This window comes from Mastigoproctus giganteus, chromosome 2 (genome assembly GCF_048544385.1).
Source record: "Mastigoproctus giganteus isolate SK-2022 chromosome 2, ASM4854438v1, whole genome shotgun sequence".
NCBI lineage: Eukaryota > Metazoa > Arthropoda > Arachnida > Uropygi > Thelyphonidae > Mastigoproctus > Mastigoproctus giganteus.
This window is the reverse complement of record NC_143576.1, coordinates 106,113,213-106,140,193: the sequence shown is the minus strand read 5'-3', so window position 1 is coordinate 106,140,193 and position 26,981 is coordinate 106,113,213. Positions and strand designations below refer to the sequence as shown.

Genomic DNA, 26,981 nt, shown 5'->3' with positions numbered 1-26,981 from the left:
AGTTGTCCTACATCAGAACAACACACTCTTATTTGCATTAAGGTTTAACATTTTTGATTCATATTTAAGCCTGATTTTGGTATCATAAATAAGCATAAATTATTAAGCAGCTATGGTTTTGCCTAACATGCCTAATATATTAACCTCCCCCTCCCATTAGGGTACCTTAGGCTCACTTTATATGCACTCCAGATTTGGGTCTGGATCATACCAGAAATAAGGGAACTGGAATTCTAAATGGTGGTGCATATAATTTCAGTGATAGCCATAGTCTTTCAAGCTAAAGCATTGGATGGTGCAGTCATTAAAAATCTGCATAAGCTGTCAAGTTTTCATAACACCACATAAAAGAATAATTTCTACTTATTTTAATTATTTATTGACACCGTTTAGATTTTTTTCAGGTGCTGCAATGTCTTTTGTTCACTACTGTAATTGTTTAATGCAGGCGGAACAGATTAAGTGCCTCCCTTTTTAACATGCTCAAAATGTTTGTGTGAAAATGAAGCTTTTTTTTTTTTTCAGTCACACAATTTGTCACTCATGAAGAGTTACTGAATACCCATTCAGTATTAATATATTACAAGCAACCAAGCTAAAATAATTTCAGTGGAATTGCATTACAACCCAGTCAACAACTCATATGAAACATACCACAATATTACAGTGGAATAATTAGGAAATGCATTACACCTTGTGTATAGACTGGATCAATATTTCCAAAGGAAGGCGCTTTATTCTAGCAGAGAATTTACAACAGAAATATTACACTGAATTAAAAGAAATAACTATCACATTCTATATTTTAAATTTTATCTTAATTCTTACCTTGAAGACACTGTTGACGACACAGTAAACACAGACTGCTGCTCCAAAGATTGGCTTTTTCTTCTTGAGTGACACATATTCAGAATCACATCAGTTTCAACATCTAATGCTTTAAGAGAGTTATTTTCAGAATCCTCTTCAGTATGTCCAGAAGAAAGAGTCAATTTTTTATTTTCCTGTGTTTCACTTTCCAATAAAGATGAATTTTTAAAATTCTGCTTGCTAAATTCTGTGCTAACAAGGTTATGAGTCACTTGGGGATCAAATGCAGCATTTAATGTTAGCAACTGGTAGCCATCACCAACTGGTAATGAACCACATTCACCTACATTATTTTCAGTACTTATTTCTTGTAAAAGCTTTAGCCTCATCTGTTCTTGGTTTGCAAGCTTCTGTATTAGTGCTTGTTTCTGCACTCTAAATTTTGACAGCATTTCTGATGTGATATTATGATTCAAAGAAGTTAACTTTTCAGGAGACTGTGGACTATTATTTAAAACTGGATTAAATGAATTATCAGTTTCACATTCTATTCTTGAATTATATATAGAATGTTCAGGTGTGAAATTAATGCTTGAATCTGAGGTCATAACAGACAAAGGGGATGATATATTTTTGTTATTTTGATTTTGCAAGTAAGAGAATTCATTACTATTTGTGTTGTTTGATTTATCTTTGGTAACAGTGCTCATGGAGATATTTGATTTTCCACCTAACATAACACTTGAATTATGATATTTTTCATGATTTTTATCAGCATACTTAAGAGGAAGAGAAGGTTTCCTAAAGGATTTTGAAATGCTGTCTTTTGGAATCTGTGAACGTATTGTTCCTTGATAAAGCTTTGTAAATGGTGTGACTGAATGTGGATAGATTTGAGGTTTAATAGGAAACAGCAGTATCTGCTCAGACCAAGATGCTTCAAGCATAGGCACAGAGAGTCTTTCAATATCAATTGAAACTGCCTTCTGCTTAAAAGAAGATGTAAAAGCCTTTGATGGCAATGAATGTAACCATGAATAGAGACTTAAATCAGTAGCACTGAAACCATCTGTTAACAGAGCAGCAAACTGAATATGATGACTTGGTTTTGAAGACAGTGCCCGTTGCTGACAGTACTTCTCAGAGGACTCATAAAAAATTCCCTTGAGGATAAGATCCAACAATCTGTCCCCTCTTGCAGTCTTTTCCGCTTTATGTTCACTTACACTAATGAACTTTTCAACCAGAGGATATATTTCCTGGAAGCATTTTGATCTTGCACTAAAAGGATTCCAGTTTGTAAAATCTGGATGATCAGACAGTCTGCCAAATTTCAACAAAGAGCAGAGATTATTGTATTCATCGGCAGAGGAACTGTATCTCCCAAGCTGTTCAAGACATTTTACTATTTCTTGGGCTAGACTTTTATCTTGTGAAGATCCTACTTCAGATAATATGCATAATAGTTCAAAATATTTATGTTTAACAATCTTGTAGTAGAACTGCCTTAAATCGAAGCCTTCCAACCTTTCTAATGGTTGAATAAATTCAAAAACATCATTCCACTGTCCATCAAGGATTAACTGTCTCAGTAAGAGCATATCATCTGAATAAGATCCATTGATTATTCCACTTTCTCTTTCTAAATAGAGCTGGGAAAGAGTAAGTTCACGATTAGATAAGAATTCTAAAATGAGTCTAATTATATCATCTTCTTTAATTACAAAACATTCTGCTGACATTTTGGTGATCCTTAAATCTGCAAGAAATAATAATATGACAAAATCATATTCAGGAAGTATGGATAACAAAAATATTTTTATTTATAGATTGGAATTTAAACATGATGTGGTCCTATGCATATGAAGTGGTTCCAAATTATATAATTTTTAAATTCACAAAATGAAATGGGAAGCCACAGTGGTACCCCAAGCCATAACTTATTTTCATTATGCTTAAAACTGGCTCTATAATAAATTTTTTTTAACATTAAAAATTTTAATTTTTAATAACTTTATGCTTTTTTTGTGTGTTGCAGCAAAAAGAATGAAGATGTATTTTATTACTTTGAAGCAAAACATCTCAAGCTATATTTTATTATTTATTTTTTGAAGAAATGAAAAATGATGCATAACCAAATAAGATTTGACTATTGATAAACAATTTAACATCTTTGCACGGGATGGAATATTCAGAGATTAACAACTAATAATTTAATTAAATACAGTTGAACTTGGTTATAATGAGCATCAAGGGACCAACAAAATTTCCTCATTATAACCATTACTCACTATACCAGTGATAAGTTAAATCTACTTCATAATTTTTTAAATTCTCAATAACTTGATAAAAAGATAGATTCAAAAAACAAAAGAAATATTAGAGAGAAAAAAATAATATAAATATAGACCTAATATTATTTTTATTAATAAGCTTTTATAAACTACAATACACTAATATTCAACACAATTTATTTGTCTGAAATTTTAAAATCATACACTTAATACTAAACAATTGATTTCTCCATAATTGAAAACAATACTAATTAATAAACACCATTTTAATTAGTCTTTTTATTTATGAATCTTAAAATTGATGTTTGTTTTAAAGATTTAACTTTGATATTTCTCAAATTTCCCTTTAAAACACTCAACGTGTTAAAATTCTCATTATTTGCCTCATTTCTTTCAAAAATATTGAATAATGTGACCATTGCACCTTGAGCTTGGGAGATTGTTAGCATTAGCATTAGTAGAGGCATATGATGCAAGAAAGCAAGCTTATGCAGCATCAGCCAAAACAAAAAAAAAAAAAAAAAAAAAGAGAAAAAAAAATGCTCCCATTTCACCCCTCCATTCGTTCCAAATACCTGTCCAGCTCAGCCTTAAATTTATTTAGGCTATCAACTTCCACAACAAAGGATGGAAGTCTGTTCCATCAACCAACTACTCGCTGGCTAAAGGCAATCTTCTGCACATCTATCCTATATTTGTCTTTCCTCAATTTGAATTTATGCCCTCTCAGGTGATTATTCTGAGCAAGAGGAAGAATCCCATCAGCATTGAGCATGCTCAAACCATTCAACACTTTATACACCTCAATCAGATCACCTTGCAGGTGCCTAGTCTCTAGATACTATAATTTGCAAAACGTAAGCCTTTCTTCGTAAGAGCAACCCTTTGTTCCATTCACTAATCTTGTTGCCCTTCTCTGTACTCGTTCCAACAGCTCTACATCCTTCTTAAAATGAGGCTTCTAGACCTGTATACAGTACTCAAGGTGTGGCCTGACCATTGCCTTATACAAGGGTATAATCACCTGATTATCCCTGCTAGAAAAATTCCTGTATATCATTGACAAGACACCATGAGCTACTCTTGCAGACCGTCTGCACTGCTCAAGAAACTTCATATCTGCCTGCACAATTACTCTAGGTCCTTTTTGTTCTCTACCACTGTCAGTGTAATACCACCGAGTTGATACGTTACTCTGGGGTTACTGCTTCTCATATGTAGTACTTTACATTTGTCAATGTTAAACTTCATTTGCCACCTTTCAGCCCATCTGCTTAAATTTTCTAGTCATCCAAACTTTCTTGTTCACAGTGTAATCCATGGGAAGTTTCCTTACGTTTTTGAAACACCAAGGTTTTAACGATTTTCCGATAGCAAAGTATTTTTTTCATCAGTTCCTGTCATATTTGTGCATATAAGCATTGTGAAGCGAGTCTTTGATTTTTTCCCCCTTTGAATTTAAATGTATTGTCAGGTGTCAAATAATAAAAAAGTCCTGTTGCAGCAGCATACCGTCATTAGTGTCCTTAACAACCCTGCCAACCTTCGTATTGTCTGCAAACTTGGACATTAAGCTTGATATACCATAATCAACATCATTTATAAATACAGAAAATAGCAATGGACCCAACACTGAACCCCGAGGGACTCCACTAATAACATTAGTCCACGATGAGCAGTGTCCGTTGATTACTCTCTGACTTCTTTCCACTGAACCATCCCTTTATCCATAGCAGCAATTTGCCTGAAATACCACACTGCTCCAATTTGTTCAGCAGTCTTCCATGTGCAACAGTAGTATCAAAGCCTTTCTAAGATCCAAATATATGATATCAAAGTTATTCCCTGCATCCAGTTCCTTTGTGACCACATCATAGTATCCAAACAAAGTGGTCAGGCAAGACTTTCCCTTAACAAAACCATGCTGTGTCCGAGCTATAACTGAAGTCTTGTCTAGATGATCCTGCAGTTCTTCTTTAATCAGTGCTTCCATTAATTTTCCTGGAACAGAAGTTAAACTAACAGGTCATAATTACTTGTTTTGCCCTTTGATCCTCCTTTGTCAATTGGGGTCACATTTGCACGTCTCCAGTCCATGGGTACCTCCCCTGAGTCCAAAGAAGCTGGTTTGCTTACTTCCTTTGCTGCCTCCTTTAATATACCTGGATAGATCCCATCCACCATCAGATGCCTTTTTTATGTTTATCTTCAACAATTTCTCCTCCACTTTCCTCTCAGTTATTACAAAATCATCTAGATCACTGCCAGAGTTTAATTCACCTCTGCCAATCCCCTCCCTGAATAACTCGTCATGTGTGGATAGATGCAAAATACTCATTTAGTTTGTTAGCCACCTGAACAGGATCATCAACACTTGAACCATCAATATCCAGTAGACCAATCTGATTCATCCATTTCATTCTAGAGTTTATATAGGTAAAGAACTCTTTGCTGTTTTTCTTTGCATCCTTTGCCAAAGATTTCTCACAATCTGCCTTTGCCTGCCTAATCTCTTTTGTGACTTGGTTACAGAGCAGCTTATATATCTATCATAGGCTTCCATGTCACCCATTAATTTATATACAGGGTGTCTCAAAAATATTGGTACAAACGTTTAGGGGAGGTAGGTAACATCTAAAAGAATGTGAATCGCATAGGAACCCATAACTGGAAACGTCACCGTAAGTCCGTAGACGGCGCTGTTCATGAGTTCGCTAGAGGGAAAATTTCTGGTTTACTCATTCAAGAAGTAGTCGCCGCATGAAGTGCATGCATCGATATACGAACTGTGAGCTGGCAGACATGCACCTAGTATATGGATTAGCAGAGGGCAATGGACGAGCTGCTCGACGAATTTATGGAGAACGCTTCCCAGACAAATATGAACCGGACCACCGTTTATTTGCGCGTGTGCATCAAAATTTGTGCTATTATGGGTCATTTAGAGGTAACAGGATTAGTGCGGGCTGACCACGTTCGACGTGAACTCCTGCCATGGAAAAAAGTGTGTTGAATGCCATCCAGAATAACCCTACTACCAGCACACATGCCATTGCCTCTGCCTTAGGAGTGTCTCATTGCAGTGTACAGCGTGTCTGGCGATGGTTCCTTACACCCCTTTCATCTCCAAAGGGTTCAGTTACTGCTCCCCCAAGATCATCCTGCACGTGTGGCTTTTACGCAGTGGTTTCTCCAAGAAAGTGTTCAAGACTTGAATTTTCCAGCCTATGTTTTGTTCACGGATGAGGCTTATTTCACTCAGGAAGGCTTATTCAATCAACACACTGCTCATGTGTGGACTCACGACAACCCACTCAGCGTGCACTCCCATGCGGCACAACATCACTTCGCAATAAATGTGTGGGCAAGTATGGTCGGTGACTTCTTAGTCGGCCCATACCTGTTACCATCCTGCACGAACTCCGCTAAATATCGGATCTTTCTTGAACAAGTTCTACCAGGGTTACTTGACGATGTCCCAGCAAATGTGAGACGCAACATTTGGTTTCAACATGATGGGGCACCTGCCCATTATGGAAGGTGTGTTTGTGACCATTTGAACAGGCGTTTTGGGCGTCGATGGATTGGCCATGGTGGACCCGTTGCCTGGCCTGGTCCCCACGCTCACCTGATTTATCGAGCCTTGATATCTTTCTGTTGGGGTGGGGGGACCCCTCAAATCTATCGTGTATGAATCGCCTGTGGAGACGGAAATGGATCTCGTGGCAAAACTCGTCTGCACTGCTGCTACTGTCAAAGAAACTCCAGGTGTGTTCGATCGTGTCGGTGTCACAAATGCATCGCGTCTCATGGTGGAACCTTCGAGCATCTGTTGTAACATCAGAAATGCATCCATCTCGTACTCGATTGTTAAGATTATGTCAAATAATTGTTTGCCACTAATTACTGCCTTGTGCCTCTGCTACTGCTTTCTCGTGACATTTCCGGTTATGGGTTCCTATGTGATTCACATTCCTTTAGATGTTATCTACCTCCCCTAAACGTTTGTAACAATATTTTTGAGACACCCTGTATATCCCATGCATTTTTCTTCTCTGTCATATGTCTCATTAGTTCATCTGACATCCATTTAGGCCTAAACCTTGAACAATATTTCTTCGTCGGTATGTAAAGTCTGGTAGCTTCCAAGATAAATGAATTCTTGATCTTCCAAGATCTTTGAATGCTTCCCATTATGAATTTGCTGTTGGTAACATCATCACATCAGTTGGTTCCACCGTATAGAATTTAAATACTGTCGCAGACCACCGTAGTCACCTTTATGAAAGCAAAAACCTTCCCTTTAAACCTGATGGTAGTTACCTCTGAGTAAATCCCACTTCAGCACACTGTGATCACTGCCACCTAGTGGTTCCTTTATCTGCAGATTCTTAATGCATGAAGAATCACTACTGATAATCAGATCAAGAATATTACTCCCTCTAGTTGGCTCCTGAACATCCAATAAATCCACAAAAGCCTTGCTAGTGTGTGAGTGACCAACCCACAAATTCCAGTCAATATCTGGGAAATTAAAATCCTCCATTATAAGACTCTGATTTACTGGCCCACACTATTTACCTGTACAGTTTCTTATTATACTCATCAGAGTCATTATGCCTATAACACACTCCTACTTTCAATTTTTATCTCCCAGTGCTTACGTCACACCAAACTGACTCGACACTGCACTGTCCAGCAATGTCGACTGGCTTCACTTCCTTGGATTTTGTGTGTTTCTTAACTAATAGCATAACCCCTCCTCCCTTCCTATCCTGTCTATCCTTCCTGTACACATTGTACTCCCCAAATTACATTCCTGATTCCTTATATCTCTGTGACACCACGTCTCTGATATCCCAACAATATATCTGCCTTTGATGTTTGGACTAACACTTCAAATTCATAAAATTTACCAAACTCCTAACATTGGTGTACATGCAAGTATACATGCACCTGTTCCTATTCTTAGCTACCCTAACACAGCCCAGGTATTTACTTGTTCCACAGTTACTCCCAGCAGTCTCTGAAATCCCATGCATTTTGTTTTCCAGGCTGCTGCTCATTTCAATAGAAGCAGTGCAAGAATCACTTTCACCTCTTCCAGTGGCTACTATTAATCTATTAGTCCTTGTATCCTCCCAAGCTAGCAGTTTCCGACCCACCTAACACTGCCTCAATAGCATCAGCAAATATTCTTGCACCCTTTCTATTTAAGTGTATCCCATCCCTGTAGAAGCAGTCTCGGCTAAGGTAAAGAAAGCCCACACGAGAAGCATGCAAAAGCTCGATGAAATTTACTGGTAAAAGTACTTTGCCGTAATGGCATTTGTATCGTTACTCTCTTGGTAAACAGACGGCGGGTGTTATCGGTCTGGAGTAGAAGTTGAATCGCATGGGAGGGTGTAACCCTCCAGAAGTTGAGGGAGTAACCTGACGTTTTTTCTTTAGAATCACTAATTGAATTAATTAATTGAATCACGAACAGTCATATTGGAAGTTCTGGCGTTGTAAAAAATGTTCGTAATGTAGTTTCACTGGTAAACTTTTTCGAAGTTTGCCGTGCTTCTCATGTGGGCTTCCTTTACCTGTGCCTATTTTTATTAATAAACAATTTATCCACTAGTCCACCAGTGATTCTAAAGAAAAAAGGTCAGGTTACCCGCTCCACTTTGGGAGGGTTTCAATCTCCCATGGGATTCAATTTTTACTCCTGACCGATAACACCCACTGTATGTTTACTGAGCGAGCAACAACACAAATGCCATTACGGCAAAGTACTTTTACTGGTAAATTTATCGAACTTTTGCTTGCTTCTCGTGTGGGCTTTCTTTACCTTTGCTGCAGTCTCTCCTGTTAACAAGTACAGACCATTCTAAAAATAATTCTACCCCTTGAGCTTGGCACAATCTTTCCAGGGCCAAATTGATCGACAAGGATCTCATCGTATACTCCCTCCTACCGTGTCCGGGCAGAATTGCAGACGCTTTCAAATTCAACCCTAATTCACGGCTTTTTTTTCAACAGAGTCCTGTACTTGTTAAGTAATTCAACCGGTCTCCTACTCTTAATATCATTAGTGCCAACGTGCACAACAATATCACCTTTTGTGCCCTTAAAAGATGATATCTGTTCTACACCGTCATCAACCTTTGCCCCTGGCAGAATATCCTGGTCCTGTTCCACCTATCCTTTTTACAAAGCATGTTCCCCATTTCCCTAACAATAGAGTCACCAACAACTACTAGTTCCTGTGGAACCAGCGCGTTCTGCCTTGGGGGTTGCCAAGGCAGAATGCGCACAGAATGTTGTGTTGTGTGATGATCAAGTGCAAGCTCTGGCACTGATGTGGGCAGCTGAGAGCTTGATGGGCCCCTCAATTTAGATCCTTCAAGGGCATCCACCCTGTCCTTCAAGCTGTTATATAGGCCCATAACAACACTGAGTTGTCCCCTGATTTGTTGGCACTGATTTGATTCACTTTCACTTGTCATCATCACAATCATTATCTTTATTGTCTTCGTTGAACACAACATCTACAATGTCATTCTCTGTAGGAAGACCAATAGTTAACAAGTTGTCATCGACTTGTACAAATTCATTGGTGTTATTATTAAAACCTACAACTTTGTTACATAGCAATCATTCGGATAACGGTAAGTTGTTTTCTTAATTTCCATCATCTTCATCTACGATTGAAATTTCATTTGAATTTAATTTCGATTTCTTGAATCAATTCAATATGGTTGTTGAAGTAACATTGTTCCATGCATCATTCAATAAATTTATAGCATCCAATATTGATATAGACTCGTTAATTTCCTATTCTCTTTGACTGATTAGAGGTAGAACTATAAATCTTTTATAAAATTCTTTCAAACTCTTGATTATATCCATGTCCATTTGTTGCAAAACTGACGTCGCATTGAGAGGCAGAAACACTAGCTTAATGTTGGATAAATTTTCAAACTGGAGATGTGCAGGGCAGTTATCGACTAACAATAAAATATTTTTCTTCTTTTTTGAATAGCTCCTTATTTTAATCATTTATGTATTGCCGAAAAATATCTGATGTCATCCAAACTTTCTTGTTCACAGTGTAATCCACGGGAAGTTTCCTTACGTTTTTGGAACACCAAGGTTTTAACGATTTTCCAATAACAAAGTATTTTTTTTCATCAGTTCCTGTCATATTTGTGCATATAAGCACTGTGAAGAGAGTCTTTGATTTTTTTCCCCTTTGAATTTAAATGTATTGTCAGGTGTCAAATAATAAAAAAGTCCTGTTTTGTTGGTGTTGTAGATGTCTTTGTCATTGAAATATTTCCCGATTTCTGCCGAAACACGGGAAATCCATTCATTTACCATTATTGGATCTGCAGATTGAGATTGTCTACTAATTTTTGCATAAATGATGTTATGTCGGTTTTTAAATTGATCCAGCCGAACATTGTTATGTGCAAAATCGTCGTATCCAAATTGTTCAGCAAATTTTTCTACTGGAGCCTTCAAGATCAGACTGTCTATTGAAAATCCAGCACTTCTTTGTGTAGTAAACCATTGAAGCAATGCTTCGTCGATGTTTGTAACTTTGCACTTTCTAATTTTTTTTTTTTTTCCAGTGCCGATATGTAAACATATTTATTCTTCCACAATGTTGATTTCACAAATAATTTCGACTTTTTTGCGACTCGAGAGAGACTTTCTTTTGTTAGTACGGTAGACATGTTTCCGAAGGAAGGGTCGTTTCTAACTGATTTTACTTTAAAATGACAGTAAAGTGATCTGCATACAAACAATTATCATTTCCAAAATTCTTAGAAGCTCCGAAATATGTTTATGGTTCAGTGAATACAAGACAATGTGTAAACAGGGTAATGTGACCATAGTAATTACAAGAGGAACACCAATGCACCATTGCATAGCCCCCATCCGTGAAAGGACAAGGTTAGGTCATAAACCAGTCCCTAATCCGATGCGGGTGGTCATAAAAGCTAGGTTGTCCCTTTCATTTTTGCCTATTCCAAGAATTGCATTTTTTCGACTACCCGAGCAATTAAGAATGTTTGCATAGTAACTAAAATTTGTACGGTATATCCATGTAGTATGCTCATTATAACAGTGAGCGATTGTATGGGAATATGCGTAAACTATAATAATAATGGATTTTTGCTCATTACAGCCGTGATCTTGTTATTTCTGTGCTCATTATGACCAAGTTGACTGTACATAGAACAGTTGGAACATTAATCTTGTGCACAGAACAGTTGGAACATTAATGAAACATTTAAAAGCATTTGAGATTGTATAAAAAGGGAATGCCATAAACCAAATAATTAAGAAATATCAAAAGATTGTTTAATCATTCATTAGAGCACATGCAAGATCTACTAGGCAAATATTAAAAATAATATTTTATAAAGTGTATTTTGTCCAGGAATTACTTGGTCAAAAAAATTCAGCTTAGTAGGGATACCAAGTTGAATTTTGTTGGTTTGAAACACCAAACATAAAAACATGGATCACAGTTAGTGATAAAGTCCAGGTCTACTTGGATGATCATTTCAAATGGAACATGCACAAGTAATGAATAAACATGCAGGAGACCGCAAGAAAAATAAACACTTTAGTGCACACTGTGGCTTATCATTAGCATTAGCAGAGGCATATGATGCAAGAAAGCAAGCTTACACAGCATCAGCCAAAAAAAAAAAAAAAAAAAAAAAACCCTTCTCAATTCACCCATCCATTCTGCCTTGAATTTATTTAAGCTATTAAATTATACAATGACAGATGGCAGTTTGTTCCAGCTCTAGAATAGATGTTAGTCAGCGGGGGGGGGGGGGGGGGGGGGTTGGCAAACCGCCCGTTGACTAACATCTATTTTTCCTCAATTTGAATTTATGTCCCCTCAGGAAATTAATCTCTGCAAGAGGAAGAATCTCATCAGCATTGAGCCTGCTCAAACCATTCAAGGTCTTATACACTTCGATGCAGGTGCCTAATCTCCAGACACTGTAATTTGCAGAAATTAAGCCTTTCTTTGTAAGAGCAACCGTTTGTTCCTCTTCTCTGTACCCGTTCCAGCAGCTCTACATCCTTCCTAAAATGAGGACTCCAGACCTGTATACAGTACTCAAGGTGAGGCCTGCCCATTGCCTTATACAAGGGGATAATCACCTCCTTATCCCTGCTAGAAAAATTCCTGTATATCTTTGATAAGACACAATGAGCTACTCTTGCAGACTGTTTGCACTGCTCAGAAAACTTCATATCTGACTGCACAATTACCCCCAGATCCTTTTCATTCTCTGCCACCACGAGTGTAGTACCACACAGTTGATACTCTGGGGTTACTGCAACCCATATGCAGTACTTTACATTTGTCAATGTTAAACTTCAGTTGTCATCTCTCAGACTATCTGCTCATCTTTTCTAGATCTTGCTGCAATAGCATGCTGTCATTAGTGTCTTTAACAACCCTGCCAACCTTTGCATTGTGTGTAAACTTGGACATTAAGCCTGATGTTCCTTCATCAATATCATTAATAAATATAGAAAACAACAATGGACCCAACACTGAACCCCGGGGGACTCCACTAATAATATTAGTCCACAAAGAGCTGTGTCCATTGCTTACCACTCTCTGTCTTCTCCCACTGAACCATCCCTTTATCCATAGCAGCAATTTGCCTCCAATGCCGCACTGCTCCAATTTGTGCAGCAAATTGGAGCAGTATGTCAGCATGTGCAACAGTATCAAAAACTTTCTAAGATCCAAGTATATGATATCAAAATTATTTTTTGCACACAGTTTCTTTGTGACCAGATCACAGTATCCAATTAAATTTGTCAGGCAAGACTTTCCCTTAACAAGCCCATGCTGTATCCGAACTATAACTGAAGTCTTGTCTAGATGATCCTGCAGTGCTCCTTTAACCAGTGTCTCCATTAATTTTCCTGGAACAGAAGTTAAAGTAACAGGTCTGTAATTACTCGTGAAACCTCTGATCCTCCTTTGTGAATTGGGGTCACATTTGCACATCTTCAGTCCATGGGGACCTCTCCTGAGTCCAAGGAAGCTCTCATAATTATGGCTAAGAGTTTGCTGCCTCCTTTAATATAACGATAGATCCCATGCACCATCATGTTTTGTTTATGGGGACTGCCTGCCTTCAGTTGAATTATTACTTTTGTTCTTTGAAATTTCTAGAGCATTGGCTACTCAGGCCACACTGCAACTCTTATGGTACCCCAATTCATGTGATTTGTAGTGAATGTTTACAGACCAGTTCACGTTTTATGAGCAGGAAAACCCAGAATACTGCAGGAAAGGAAGTGGGGGAGCCCTTTTTTCTGCTTAATATTGGTTGACTGTGACCCCAAATGAAGAGACCTTTCAGAATTCCTTCCATCTTCTCCAAATGAATGACAAATGGCACAACTACTACATGGTCAGGAAGGACTTGTTTTGATTCATTTATTATGGATCATCATCATCTCACATATGCAGTTAGCAATGGAATATTTTCAAGCATAAAATTTAGTGTTACCCAAGTTTAACTGTTATTATTTAAATGTAGCAATTACATATACCTTCTATAGAATAGTACAGTAGTAAGTTTTATTAGTTCAAGTTAGAAATGCTGTTTATTTGTGGTACAACATCAATACAATCCACAATGATGGTATCACAGCATAAGAAAGTGATGCCATTTTAAGACATTAATTTTATTAGTGTTTTAATGGCAGTAATCAAAATCAGAATACAAAAGATACATAAATATCATTTAAATATGTAATACTAATAATATTCCTTGCCCAAATATGTAACAAAGAATAGTGTGCCACCATGGATCACCTCTGTGCAAATTATTGTTGCAAAGCTGTTTACCTTTCTGCTGCTAATATTATAGAATCAATATAGGAAATACTTGGAGGTTTTTCGTGTAGTTTTGTAGCCATGTAAACAGCATCAGAATATCCCTATTAAACTATAAATTTATAGCAATACAAATGTGCCTTAATTATGTGACTTAATCACGTAGCACCTAACATAATTTAAAGAGCAGAGTTTGTACTGCTGCTAAATAAGCAGGAGTAGAATAGTGTTATTACATTTGATCTCATAGTTTACTGTATTGTTTTTAAATTAGACTAAAATCATTCAACAGACTACAGCAGCAAAGCAAAGGGCTCAAAGTAGCTTTGGTTCGGAGAGGACTTCCAAAGGCACTTCTACAAATGAGGATTACATTACATGTTATTTGTTCTCTTTTTTGTGAAGCTACAGTACAGCCATAGGGGATGCCTTTGGGCATTCCTTGTAAAGAGCAAGGAATGCACAAAGAGGGAGGTTAAATGCACTCTGATGATATTATATGAAGGCATGATGAATAGGGTTGATGCCCTCAAAGGATTAAAAGAAAGGACCCATCAAGCACTCAGCCAAACACAGACTAACACTTAAGCCCATACTCTAGTATCAGACAATACAAAGACATCCTCTGCAGCAGAGCTTGTTGGTCCACAGAAAGTAGATTTAGTTGGTGACTTGACTGTCAGGAAGTGGGAAATATATTGTAGAAAAAGGACAAAGGTAAGTGTGCCAGAGGCTAAAGTAGATGATAAATTGATTGCAGAGCAGCTATCATCTTTAAAGGGCATAAAAGATGATAATGTTGTACATGTTAGTACTAATGATATTAAGAGTAGGAGATTTGAGGATTTAATTAGAAAGTGAAATTAAAAGTGTCTGCAATCCTGCCCAGACACAAATAGGAAGGAGTACACGAGGAGAGCCTTGTCAACAAATTTGGCCCTGGAGAGACTGTGCAAGGCTTATGGGTAATATTTTTTCCAGCATGGTCTGTGATTGTTAATAGGAGAGACTGTTTCTAAAGGGATGGGATACATTTAAATCGAAGGGATACAAGAATATTTGCTGATGGCATCAGCAAATATTCTATGCTGATACTATATGTTAGGAGGGTTGTAAAACCTCAGGGGATATGCAGACCAATAGATTAAGATTAGACACAGGGTGAGGTGAAAGTGATTCCTGCACTGCTATTAGAACATGCAGCAGCCTGAAAAGTGAGGTGTTGGGGATTCCAATACCTGCTGAGGATCTTCTTGAAACAAGCAAATACATGGGCTGTAAAAACAGTTGCAGGTATACATCATCATTTGGAACTACTAATAATAATAACAGTAATCTCGCCAGCATTTTTCACTGTGCTGGCTACATATGCTGAACTGCTAAATACTTGTTCACAATAAGATTCATTTCTCTGTAGAGAGCAATGCTGCTTATTTGTAAAAATTTAGGTGAGATTGTAATCCTGAATATGCACCACTCATTGTGTTTGCTCCATTGTACCCTTGCCCACATTTTGAAAGACCAACATCATTTGAACTTATGGAGTTGCAAATAAATGATGTTATTCCAGCAGCTGATCCATCAGTAATGGTGAGAAAACCAAGGAACATTTAGACCTGTCGTCATATAGATCTTCTACAATATGGACAAAATGGTATACTAAGCTTAGTTGATCCATTTTTGAGATATTTTGCATTGTGTCAGCAATGATGGAAAAATATGAGGCTTCTTTAATATCCTTAGATAATTGTTTTCTTAAATGTTGGCCTAAGCATTCAATAACTTCATTCTAGATTTTGGGACTTACATAAGTAATGCTTCCAGTTCGAAAATCCACAAACGTGTCTCCTAATTGGGTCATATTCTGTTAACAACTTTACATCCGACAAAAAATTTCCAATGTAGATATCACTGAAAATTTTTTGATAACTTTTTAAAGCTAATGAATTTCTCGATGATTTTAGAATAATTTTAATCACCCATTCTAATAATTTTCTCCAAAAATTACATTGTTCATGCAAGTTTTCTTCCATAATTCTATCAAGTCCTGTATTTCTTTTCCATGTTTCTTTCACAATGCATGCGTCTATGTGCTTACAGCTATTTTCATGGTCCTTAATTTTAGTAGACAAATTTTGCCAATCACTGATGCCTTTCGTCCAGTTACATCTAATTACATTTGCCAGAAAACATCCAGAACATGGCTCACAATATACAGAATCCAGTTTTTTTAGAGTAGCACAACCATTGTCTGTTCATTTTTAATCCAGATTTACTTTTTAAGTAATTTGTTGAGTACTATTTTATCGAAAATGATCTATTTTGTTGTTTTTTGGAAATGATCCTTTTGGCTTGCAAGCACTGTATTTTACAATAAATGTCTTTGTATCTGCTGTTAAATTCTCTGGATAGTTTACAATGTTAGTGGGGTAATTCTCTTTTTTAAGATTTTCAATATTGATATTTTCAGTTTCTTTCAACGTTGAAAAATCTTCATTTTCTTCTGCAGAGGGAGATGGTCTGCTAGAGGATTCTTCTTCTTCTTCTTCAGATGTTTTTGAATGTCATTCTCTTGCTCAACCTCAATTGATGGCTCTTTTCCCATTTAGTTGGTTTCAAAAGTTGTAGATTGACTTGTCGTTGATGTTAATTCTGTTTCTGGATGAGTGAAATACGAAGTCAACTTTGGAAAGTGTTTTATTTTGCATTTAAAAGCACAGCTTTTATGCTTCTTCTCTATGGTTAATTCAAAAAATAATTATAAAATTTTTATACTGAACTAAATAACAAAATAACACTGAATATTAGCACAAATCTAAAACTACACTTATAGACTTTCAGCACAGTTTACTTCAGTTATGTCGTCAGCTGTTACTTAGTAGAAAACATTACTCCTAATCTCAATAACCTACATTTTACCACCACTAATGCTGATCTGTTACTGTTTTAAAAATGGATGCGCACTACCATGTGAGTTATAATGTCAGAGTCATTTATGAGACAATTGGGCAAAAGTAAAGAACAAAAGTAAACTCCAACCTTTAGATACTTTAGTTTTGGATCTAACTGAAACAAACAGCAGTATCATTAATTGCTTTTCCCTTTTTAGCACCTCGGTCTTAGTGGCTATTTCTTCACCTTTATACAAAGAAAAACAGTTTATATAAACATAACACAACACATTGATCGGAAATCATGAGTCCACTACTAGACTGCATGAGTACAAGACTGCAGCAATAATTCAGACACAGCATGGGTTTGTTAAGGAAAAGTGTGAGGAGGTTGGGAGAGGGGTACTAGAGTTCAGAGTTGCATTGCTTTCTACGAGAGCTGAATTAGCTTCTATGAAACAAGAACTATGAAGAAGACAAGGATTTTTATTTTTTTTTAATTGAGTAAAAATGTACATTTTTGCTCAATTAAATTTTTTTCTGTTTCGGGCAGGGGGGCAATGAGCCCTCTTTCGGTCGGTGGCCCAAAAGCACCGCTTTGGCTGCATTGGCATAGTTACGCCACTGAAACAAACCCTTAGCCATAATTATGAAAGCATCCTTGGACTCAGGGGAAGTCCCCACAGACTGGACATGTGCAAATGTACTTCCAATTCACAAAGGGGGATCTAAGGGTGACACGAGTAATTACAGATCAGTTAGTTTAACTTCTGTTCCAGGTAAAATAATGGAGTCACTGGTTAAAGATGCATTGCAGGATCATCTAGACAAGACTGCAGCAATAATTCAGACACAGCATGGGTTTGTTAAGGAAAAGTCTTGTCAGACAAATCTGATTGGATACTATGATGTGGTTACAAAGGAACTGGATACAAAAAATAATTTTGATATCATATACTTAGATTTCAAGAAAGCTTTTGAAACTGTTGCACATGGAAGATTACTGGACAAATTGGAGCAGTATGGCATTAAGCATAAGTTGCTACAATAGATAAAAGGATGGTTGAGTGGGAGAAGACAGAGTGGTAATCAATGGCCTCTGCTCTTCGTGGATTAATGTTATTCGTGGAGTCCCACAAGGTTCGGTGTTGGGCCAACTGTTGTTTTGTATATTTATCAATGATATTGATGAAGGTATATCAGGCTTAATGTCAAAGTTTGCAGATGATACAAAGGTTGGCAGGGTTGTTGATGACATTAAAGCAGTATGCCACTGCAACAGGATCTAGAAAATTTGGGCAGACAGGCTGAGAAGTGGCAACTGAATTGACTAATGCAAAGTACTGCATATGGGAAGAAGTAATTCCATAGAAATGTACCAACTGTGTGGTACTACACTTAGGGTGGTAGAAATTGAAAAAGGCTTCTGAGTGATTGTGCAGTCAGATATGAAGTTTTCTGAGCAATGCAGACAGGCTGCCAGAACAGATCATGGGGTATTGTCAATGATCTACAGGAATTTTGAAAGCAGGGAAAAGGAGGTGATTATCCCATTGTATAAGGTAATTGTCAGGCCACACCTTGAGTATTGCGTACAGGTCTGGAGGCCTAATTTTAGGAAGGATGTAGATTTGTTTGAGCATGTACAGAGAAGGGCAACAAGATTTGAGAGGGGGAATGACGGGGTCCTCTTACCAAGAAAGGCTTAAGTTCAGCAAATTGTAGCGTTTGGAGTCTGGGCCTGTGAGGTGATCTGATTGAGGTGTATAAGGCCATGAATGGGATCAGCAAGCTGAATTCTGATGGGATTCTTCCTCTTCCTCAGATTATGAACCTGAGGGGGCATAAATTCAAACTTGGGAAAGATGGTTGTAGAATAGATGTGTGGAAATTTGCCTTTAACCAGTGGGTGGTTAATTGTTGGAACAAACTTCCATCAGTCACTGTTGAAGTTGATAGCTTAATTATATTCAAGGAGCAACTGGACAAACTTTTTGATTGAGTGGGAATGTGTGAAATTGTTTTCTTTTTTTGGCTGATGCTACATAAACTCACCCGCTTGCTTTCTTGCATCACATGCTTCTATTACTACTATAAAGGCAATGTTAGGCGGGTCGGAAAACTGAAAACAAAATGCAGGGAATTTCGGAGACTGCTAGGAATCATTGCGTAACAAGTAAATACAAGGGCTGTGTTACGGTAACTAAGAGTAAGAACAGGTGCACATATACTAGCACTTACGCCAATGCTACGAGTACAGTAAATAAATTTGATGAATATGAAGTGCAGCTCGAGGAATCACAGTGGATATTGTTGGGATATCAGAAATGTGGTGTCACACAGATATAAGGAATGCAGAATTGGAATTTGGAGTGTACAATATGTACAGAAAGGATAGACATGATAGGAAGGGAGGAGGGGTTATGCTGTTAGTTAAGAAACAAAAAATCTAAGGCCATGCATCCAGTTGACATGGGTGGACAGTGCAATGTTGAGTTACTTTGGTGTGAAATAAGCACTGGGAAAGCAAAAATGAGAGTTAGAGTGTGTTACAGGCCTAATGACTCTGATGAGTACAATGAGTTCAGAGCAGCAAAGAAAAAGGCTCAAGCTAATGGGAGTGCTGTGGTTCAGGGGAGAACTGAGGGGAGCAGCTGTCTTCAGAATCACAGCCTTTTGAAATGTACTGCTTGTTTGATGTTTGTGGAGCAGAGATGGGACATGATACTGCCAAGGGAATGGGTTTTGTGTGCACAGGATGTAAGGAGTGTGAGGAAATCAGGCACCAACTCAGCATTGTTATGGGCCTATATTAGAGCTTGAAGGACAGGGTGGATGCCTTCGAAGGATTTAAATTGAGTGGGGCCCATCAAACTATCAGCTGCCCACATCAACACCAGAGCTTGCACTTGAACATCACGCAGCACAGCGGCCACTCCCAAGGCAGAATGAGATGGATCCAAGGAAACTAGTAGTTGTCGGTGACTCTATTGTCAGGGAAATGGGGAACATATTGTGCAAAAAGGATAGGTGGAACAGAGCAGGGTATGTCTGCCAGAGGCAAAGGTTGATGACGTTGTAGAGCGGATATCATCTTTTAAGGGCACAAAAGGTGATATTGTTGTACATGGTGGCACTAATGATATAAAGAGTAGGAGACTGGTGGAATTACTTAACAAGTACAGGTCAATGTTGAAAAAAAGCCGTGAGTTAGGGTTGAATTTGAAAGTGTCTGCAATTCTGACCACACATGATAGCAGGGAGTATATGATGAGAGCCTTGTTGATCAATTCGACCTGGAGCGATTGTGCAAGGCTCAAGGGATAGAATTTTTCTCAGCCTGGTTGGTGCTTCTTAACAGAAGAGACTACTTCTACAGGATGGGATACACTTAAATAGGAAGGGTGCAAGAATATTTGCTTATGCTATCGAGGCAGCGTTAGGTGGGTTGGAAAACTGCTAGCTTGGGGGGTATACAAGGACTAATAGATTAACAGTAGCTGCTGTCAGAGGTGAAAGTGATTCTTGCACTGCTTCTATTGGAATGAGCAGCAGCCTGGAAAACAAAATGCATGGGATTTCAGAGAGACTGCTGGGAGTCACTGTGGAACAAGTAAATACCTGGGCTGTGTTAGGGTAGCTAAGAATAGGAACAGGTGCATGTATACTTGCATGTACACCAATGTTAGGAGTTTGGTAAATTTTATGAATTTGAAGTGTTAGTCCAAACATCAAAGGCAGATATATTGTTGGGATATCAGAGATGTGGTGTCACAGAGATATAAGGAATCAGGAATGGAATTTCGGGAGTACAATGTGTACAGGAAGGATAGACAGGATAGGAAGGGAAGAGGGGTTATGCTATTAGTTAAGAAACACTTAAAATTAAAAGGAAGTGCAGCCATGGCATGGCTGGACGGTGCATTTGGTGTGACATAAGCACTAGGAAAGAAAAATTGAGAAGAGGAGTGTGTTATAGGCCTAATGATTCTGATGACTATAATAAACAACTGTATAGGGAAATAGAGGGGGCCAGTAAATCAGAGTGTCTTATAATGGGAGATTTTAATTTCCTAGATATTGATTGGAATTTGTGGGTTGGTCACTCACACACTAGAAAGGCTTTTGTGAATTTATTGGATTGTTTTTTACAGAAGCATGTTTGGGAAGTAACTAGAGGGAGTAATACTAATGATATTATTATTATTATTAGTAGTAGTAGTAGTGGCATGTGATGCAAGAAAGCAAGTGTATGAGCTTATGCAGCATCAGCCAAAAAAAAAAAAAATCACCCCATTAACTCCAAATGCCTGTCCAGTTTCCTCTTTAAATTTATTTAACCTATCAACTTCCACAAGGACAGATGGAAGTTTGTTCCAGCAATTAACCACCCGCTGGCTAAACGCAAATTTTCGCACATCTATTCTACATCTGTCTTTTCTTAATTTGAATTTATGCCCCCTTAGGTTCGTAATCTGAACAAGTGGAAGGATCCCATCAGAATTCAGCGTGCTCATCCCATTCAAGGCCTTATACACCTCAATCAGATCACCGCACAGGTGCCTAGTCTCCAGCAACTGCAATTTGAAGAACTTAAGCCTCTCTTGGTAAGAGGATCCCTTCATTCCCCTCACCAATCTTGTTGCCCTTCTCTGTAGATGCTCAAGCAAATCTACATCCTTCTTAAAATGAGGCCTCCAGACCTGTACGCAGTACTCAAGGCATGGCCTGACCATTGCCTTATACTGAGGGACAATCACCTCCTTTTCCCTGCTTGCAAAATTCCTATATATCATTGACAAAACCCCATGACCTGCCCTGGCAGCTTGTCTGCATTGCTCAGAAAACTTCATATCTGACTGCACAATTACTCCCAGGTCTTTTTCATTTTCTACCACCTTAAAGTGTAGTACCACACAGTTGGTACATTTCTCTGGGGTTACTTCTACCCATATGCAGTACTTTGTCAAGGTTAAACTTCAGTTGCCACTTCTTAGCCCATCTGCCCAAATTATCTAGATCCTGTTGCAATAGCACACTGCCATTACTGTCATTAACAACCCTGCCAACCTTTGTATCATCTGCAAAACTTCGACACTAAGCCTGATATACCTTCATCAATATCATTGATAAATATACAAAACAGTGGACCCAACACCGAACCCCCTGTAGGACTCCAATAATAACATCAGTCCACGAAGAGCAGCACCCATTGATTACCACCCTCTGTCTTCTCCCACTCAACCATCCTTTTATCCATTGTAGTAACTTACCCTTAATACCATTCTGCTCCAATTTGTACAATAGTCTTCCAGATGATCCTGCAATGCATCTTTAACCAGTGACTCCATTATTTTACCCTGGTTAAATAATGGTTACTGGTAAAGAAGAATTGCAGGATGATCTGGACAAGACTGAAGTAATAATTCTGACACACCATGGCTTTGTTAAGGAGAAGTCTTGTCTGACCAATCTGACTGGATACTATGACGTGGTCACAGAGGAACTGCATGCAAAAAATAATTTTGGTATCATATACTTCGATTTCAGGAAAGCTTTTGATATGTTGCATATGGAAGACTACTGTACAAATTGGAGCATTACGACATTAAGGTAGAAGATAGAATGTGGTAATCAATGGACACCACTCTTCGTGGACTAATGTTATTAGTCCACGAAGAGTTAACACCAGGGTTCGGTGTTGTTTTGTATATTTATCAATGATATTGATAAAGGTATCAGGCTTAATGTCAAAGTCTACAGATGATACAACGGTTGGGATGGTTGTTAATGACAGTATGCTACTGCAACAGGACCTAGAAAAGTTGGGCAGATAGGCTGAGAAGTGACAACTGAAGTTTAACATTGACAAATAAAAAGAACTGCATATGGGTAGCAGCAACCCCAGAGAAATACACCAACTGTGTGGTACATTTCTCTAGGATTACTGTGTGGTACATTTCTCTAGGATTACTGTGTGGTACTACACTCAGGGTATTGTAGAATGAAAAAGACCTGGGGATAATTATGAAGCCATATATGAAGTTTTCTAAGCAGTGCAGATAGGCTGCCAGGGCAGGTCATGGGGTCTTGTCAGTGAGATACAGGAATTTTGCTAGCAGGGATAAAAGGTGATTGTCCCCTTGTATAAGGCAGTGGTCAGGCTACACCATTAGTATTGTGTACAGGTCTGGAGGCCTCAAAAAAAAAAAAGGGATGTAGAGTTGCTAGAATGCGTACAGAGATGGGCAACAAGAATGGTGAGGGGAACAAAGGGGATGCTCTTACCAAGAAAGGCTTAATTTCCGCAAATTTCAGCATCTGGAGACTAGACACCTGTGAGATGATTTTATTGCGATGTATAAGGCTTGAGCAGGTTCAATGGTTTGGTTATAAATGTTTGAGCAGGCTCAATGCTGATGGGATTCTTCCTCTTGCTCAGATTACAAACCTGAGGGGCATAAACTGAAATTGAGGAAAGACAGTTGTAGAATAGATGTGTGGGAATTTGCCTTTAGCCAGCGAGTAGTTGATTGTTGAAACACAGTTCCATCTGTCATTGTGGAAGTTGATAGCTGAAATAAATTCAAGGAAAAAGTGGACAAACTTTTGGAGTGAATAGATGGGTGAAATCAGGTTTTTTTTTTTTTTTTTTTTTTTGGCTAATGTTGTATAAGTTTGCTGTCTTGCATCCTTTGCTAACTCTAATGCTAATGCTAAATACCATTAGCTTGTGTTATAGGCATGCTGGCTAATTAAGAATAAAATATTTCTAGCAAATAAACCAGCCAGTTGGAAGCTGCTAGAAAGTGTTGATAATGTGGAAAGTAATGCTCCAGAGAAAGTCGGTCATGCAAGAGTGATAAGGACTAAAAGACATATTGAAGGAGGGATTATGGTACGGGGAGCTTTCTCATACCATGACCTTCTTAGTCACCTCGTCATGCCCCATTCTTTCTTTCAAAATAACATCAAAACACATACTATCACACAGATACATACTTTATTATGTTATTTTTTTTAATTTCCACACTGCAGATGTAAACCCTTTTCTTCTCTGAACATACAGCTGATGTACTTCCACAGATAGCTGACTTATGGAGTTATACATGTGTTCAAACATGAAGTAAAAACAGATATTTTCATGAAGTAAAAACTGATATTTTCAGTTCTGTTTTACTTTATTCAGAACTTATTACCTTAATGCCAAAGTAAAATGTATCTGTGATAAGAAGAAAAAGCAATACCATAAAATATTAACTACAATTTTAAATTGTACTTATGTTATGAAGAAAATTTGCAAAAATTAGCAAATATCAAAAATAAATATATTAAATCTGTTTTTAAAATTATAATCTTGCAGATTCAAAATAGTTTTTAGTTTATTCATTCAGTTAAAGGTTGACTTGGAATTTATAATTTTTTTTTTTGGCTATGTACAAGAAGAGGAAAAAGTACTATGGCATAGCAAAGTCTGTAGTTCATAGCCAATGCATTCACCATGTAGCCACTACAAACTCTGCTGTAGTGTGCTGCAGTGACTACATGGTGAATACATGAACTGCAGGCTTCTCCTTATGCAAAGCATAGTAGCCTAACCTTAATATAATGATACTTACTGTTGTGTACAGTTAGATTATGGAAATTGGCTGAAGTATGAAACAAAAATAAACCAAAATATGGTAAATATGTCTAGTTCACTGCTCATGTATTCACCGTGCAGCGACTGCAGCGCATTACAGACACCGCCACAGCAAAGTGTGTTGTGGCTACACGCTGAATTCATTGGCAGTGAGCTACAAACTGTGCAGCATTGTTTGTTTTTCCTCTTTTTGTACCTAGCGAAGAAACTAGTGGATATACTATGCAAGTTACATGCACAGCACAGTGAAAAATACCATATTGAATATGAAGCATGGAGCAACAAGTTTTTTCAGAAGACTATCAAAGTAGCCACTAATTGACCCCATCCTCATGTTAAGCTGACCATTATTACCAGTGATTTCACGTGTTTAAGAACTTATTTTGGGGAAATAGACATGTTATTGTGCATGATATTGATCCAGACTGTCAGGAGGGTAAAAACAATTATTCAATAGTCATCTGGTTGTTTGAAAAAGTAAGCATTTGACTAGAAGGTGCAGTGTAGTGCATTGCTTTATCAACAGAACTTTTGCATTGGGTGTATATAGAAGAAAATATTCCTGTAGAATATAATGACTTGTGATGAGAAAGAGATACATTTTACTCCTAGATTCAAAGCTGTTCAGAATGGCATGGGTTCATAGCCTACCCACCACCCAAAAAAAAATTAAGACTCAACCATCAGCTGGGAAAGCCAGGGCCTTCTTTTTTTTTTTAAGAAATAAGACAGGACTGAGTTTTATAAGGATTTAAATTAACTAAATTTTCTTTGATCCACTGGAGAATTTCCTGGATAATCGGTATTTAAGGAATTAGTGCTTGGTGGATATTTGAGAAGTTGAAGCTGTTTGTGCAGAGCAGGGTTTCTCAAACTAAAAGATTTGATTTGATTTAGGTTTGTTGTAAGTTGCCTTTGTGCCAGAACTCCTGGCACAAAGGCAACTTAGGCCATGGTATGCCAAGTCCACTAAACTAGAAGATAGATTGCAGTATGCTACCACTGGCAAAAGTATATTAACAACCTTCCACTAACAGATTTCTAGTCAACGGATGAAGGTCATTAATAATAGGAAGAAAAGAATTGAAGAAAGAACAGGAAACAACAACATTGGTTGAGAAGTTAGAAGACAGAGCCCTCAATGATCACCTGCAATGATCAGTCAGAGAGGAAACTAGCTATCCAAGTGCAAAAAAGCAGAAAGCAAATCATTAGATAGAAGCAGGGTTATTATTATTAGCTATATGGTGCAAGGAAGCCTGATGTTTATGCTGCACCAGACAAAAAAAAATTCCCGAGTTACCCAGAGAGAGAGAGAGAGAGAGAGAGAGAGAGAGAGAGAGAGAGAGAGACTCACCAAGATTCTAGCTCAGGACTCTGGGTGTGCCACGCCCTTACTCAACAGATGTGAGCCCCTGAGTTTCCATATAAACTAAACAGCAACAGCTTAGGGCCTCACATTACAAGGGGCCTTGCTCCATCTTAAAAAAACCTTTTTTAATACTGTCAGTCAGAAAGCAGAAAGCAAATAATGATTTGCTTTCTGCTTTTTTGCACTTGGATAGCTAGTTTCCTCTCTGACTGATCATTGTCACAGGTGAACCAAAAAGGCAAGTTACACAAACTTGCCTTTGTAAAAATGTAAGCCTTAATTGTATGGCCAATTTAATTTATTTTCAATTTAAAAATTTTTAATTTATTATTATTTGGTGGAGGGGAAAGGGCCTCGTACATGTCATAGTTTAGGGCCACAACAATTTAAATCCAGCCATGGATAAAAGTTTGCTTAGAAGACCTTAGAAGGCCAAACACAGTCAAAATCCTTGGAAAATGTTTGAGTTTCAACAAACTTTTCCACTGGACTCATCAAAAAATGAGTAGGTCTGCTTAAACCAACATAAGCCAAGATGTCGCCAGTGGATTGACATCAACAGAATCCATATTGGTGACCACTGTTAAGAGGGAAGGTTTCAAAATAGTATAACAGTTGATGGCCGACAAATTCCTCCATTATTTTGGAAAGAGTTGAGATGAGTGCAATGGAATGATAACTGGAAGGGAGGGACTCATCAAACTTTTTTTAGGAATTGAATGGAGATGAGCAAATTTCTCTGCAGAAGGAAAATCAGGTGGAACAGGGGAGTGTAAAAAAGGCAACACAAAACAGGAATAAGTGCTGGAGCACAAGTTTCAGAACGAGTGGAGAAATGCCATCAGAACCTGGAGACTTCTACGCAGTGATACTGTTCAAGATTCTTCTCATTTTCACTGTCAAAAGACCATGGTAAATGTTGAGTGCTATGTGTTTGGTATCGTAGGAGATAATTTAGCAAGATTATCAACGTAAGAGTTAGAAGAAGAGTAGAATAGAGTGCAATAAGTCAGTTTTAACTTCGAATGAGAATGAAACAGAACCATTAAGATGTATCGGATTGGAAGCATGGGTGGACAGAAGTTGTGGC

At 37.8% G+C, this 26,981-nt stretch overlaps 1 protein-coding gene across 1 annotated transcript in view; it reads right to left on the bottom strand.

Moving 5' to 3' along the window:
- Positions 1-26,981, bottom strand: part of LOC150089481 (WD repeat-containing protein 47-like) — a 279,929-nt gene that overhangs the window by 231,955 nt on the left and 20,993 nt on the right. Inside the window, exon 2 of the mRNA XM_090390001.1 lies at positions 829-2,569. Within this exon, the coding sequence (XP_090246127.1) occupies positions 829-2,569 (1,741 nt within the window). The remainder of the gene's footprint in view (positions 1-828; positions 2,570-26,981) is intronic.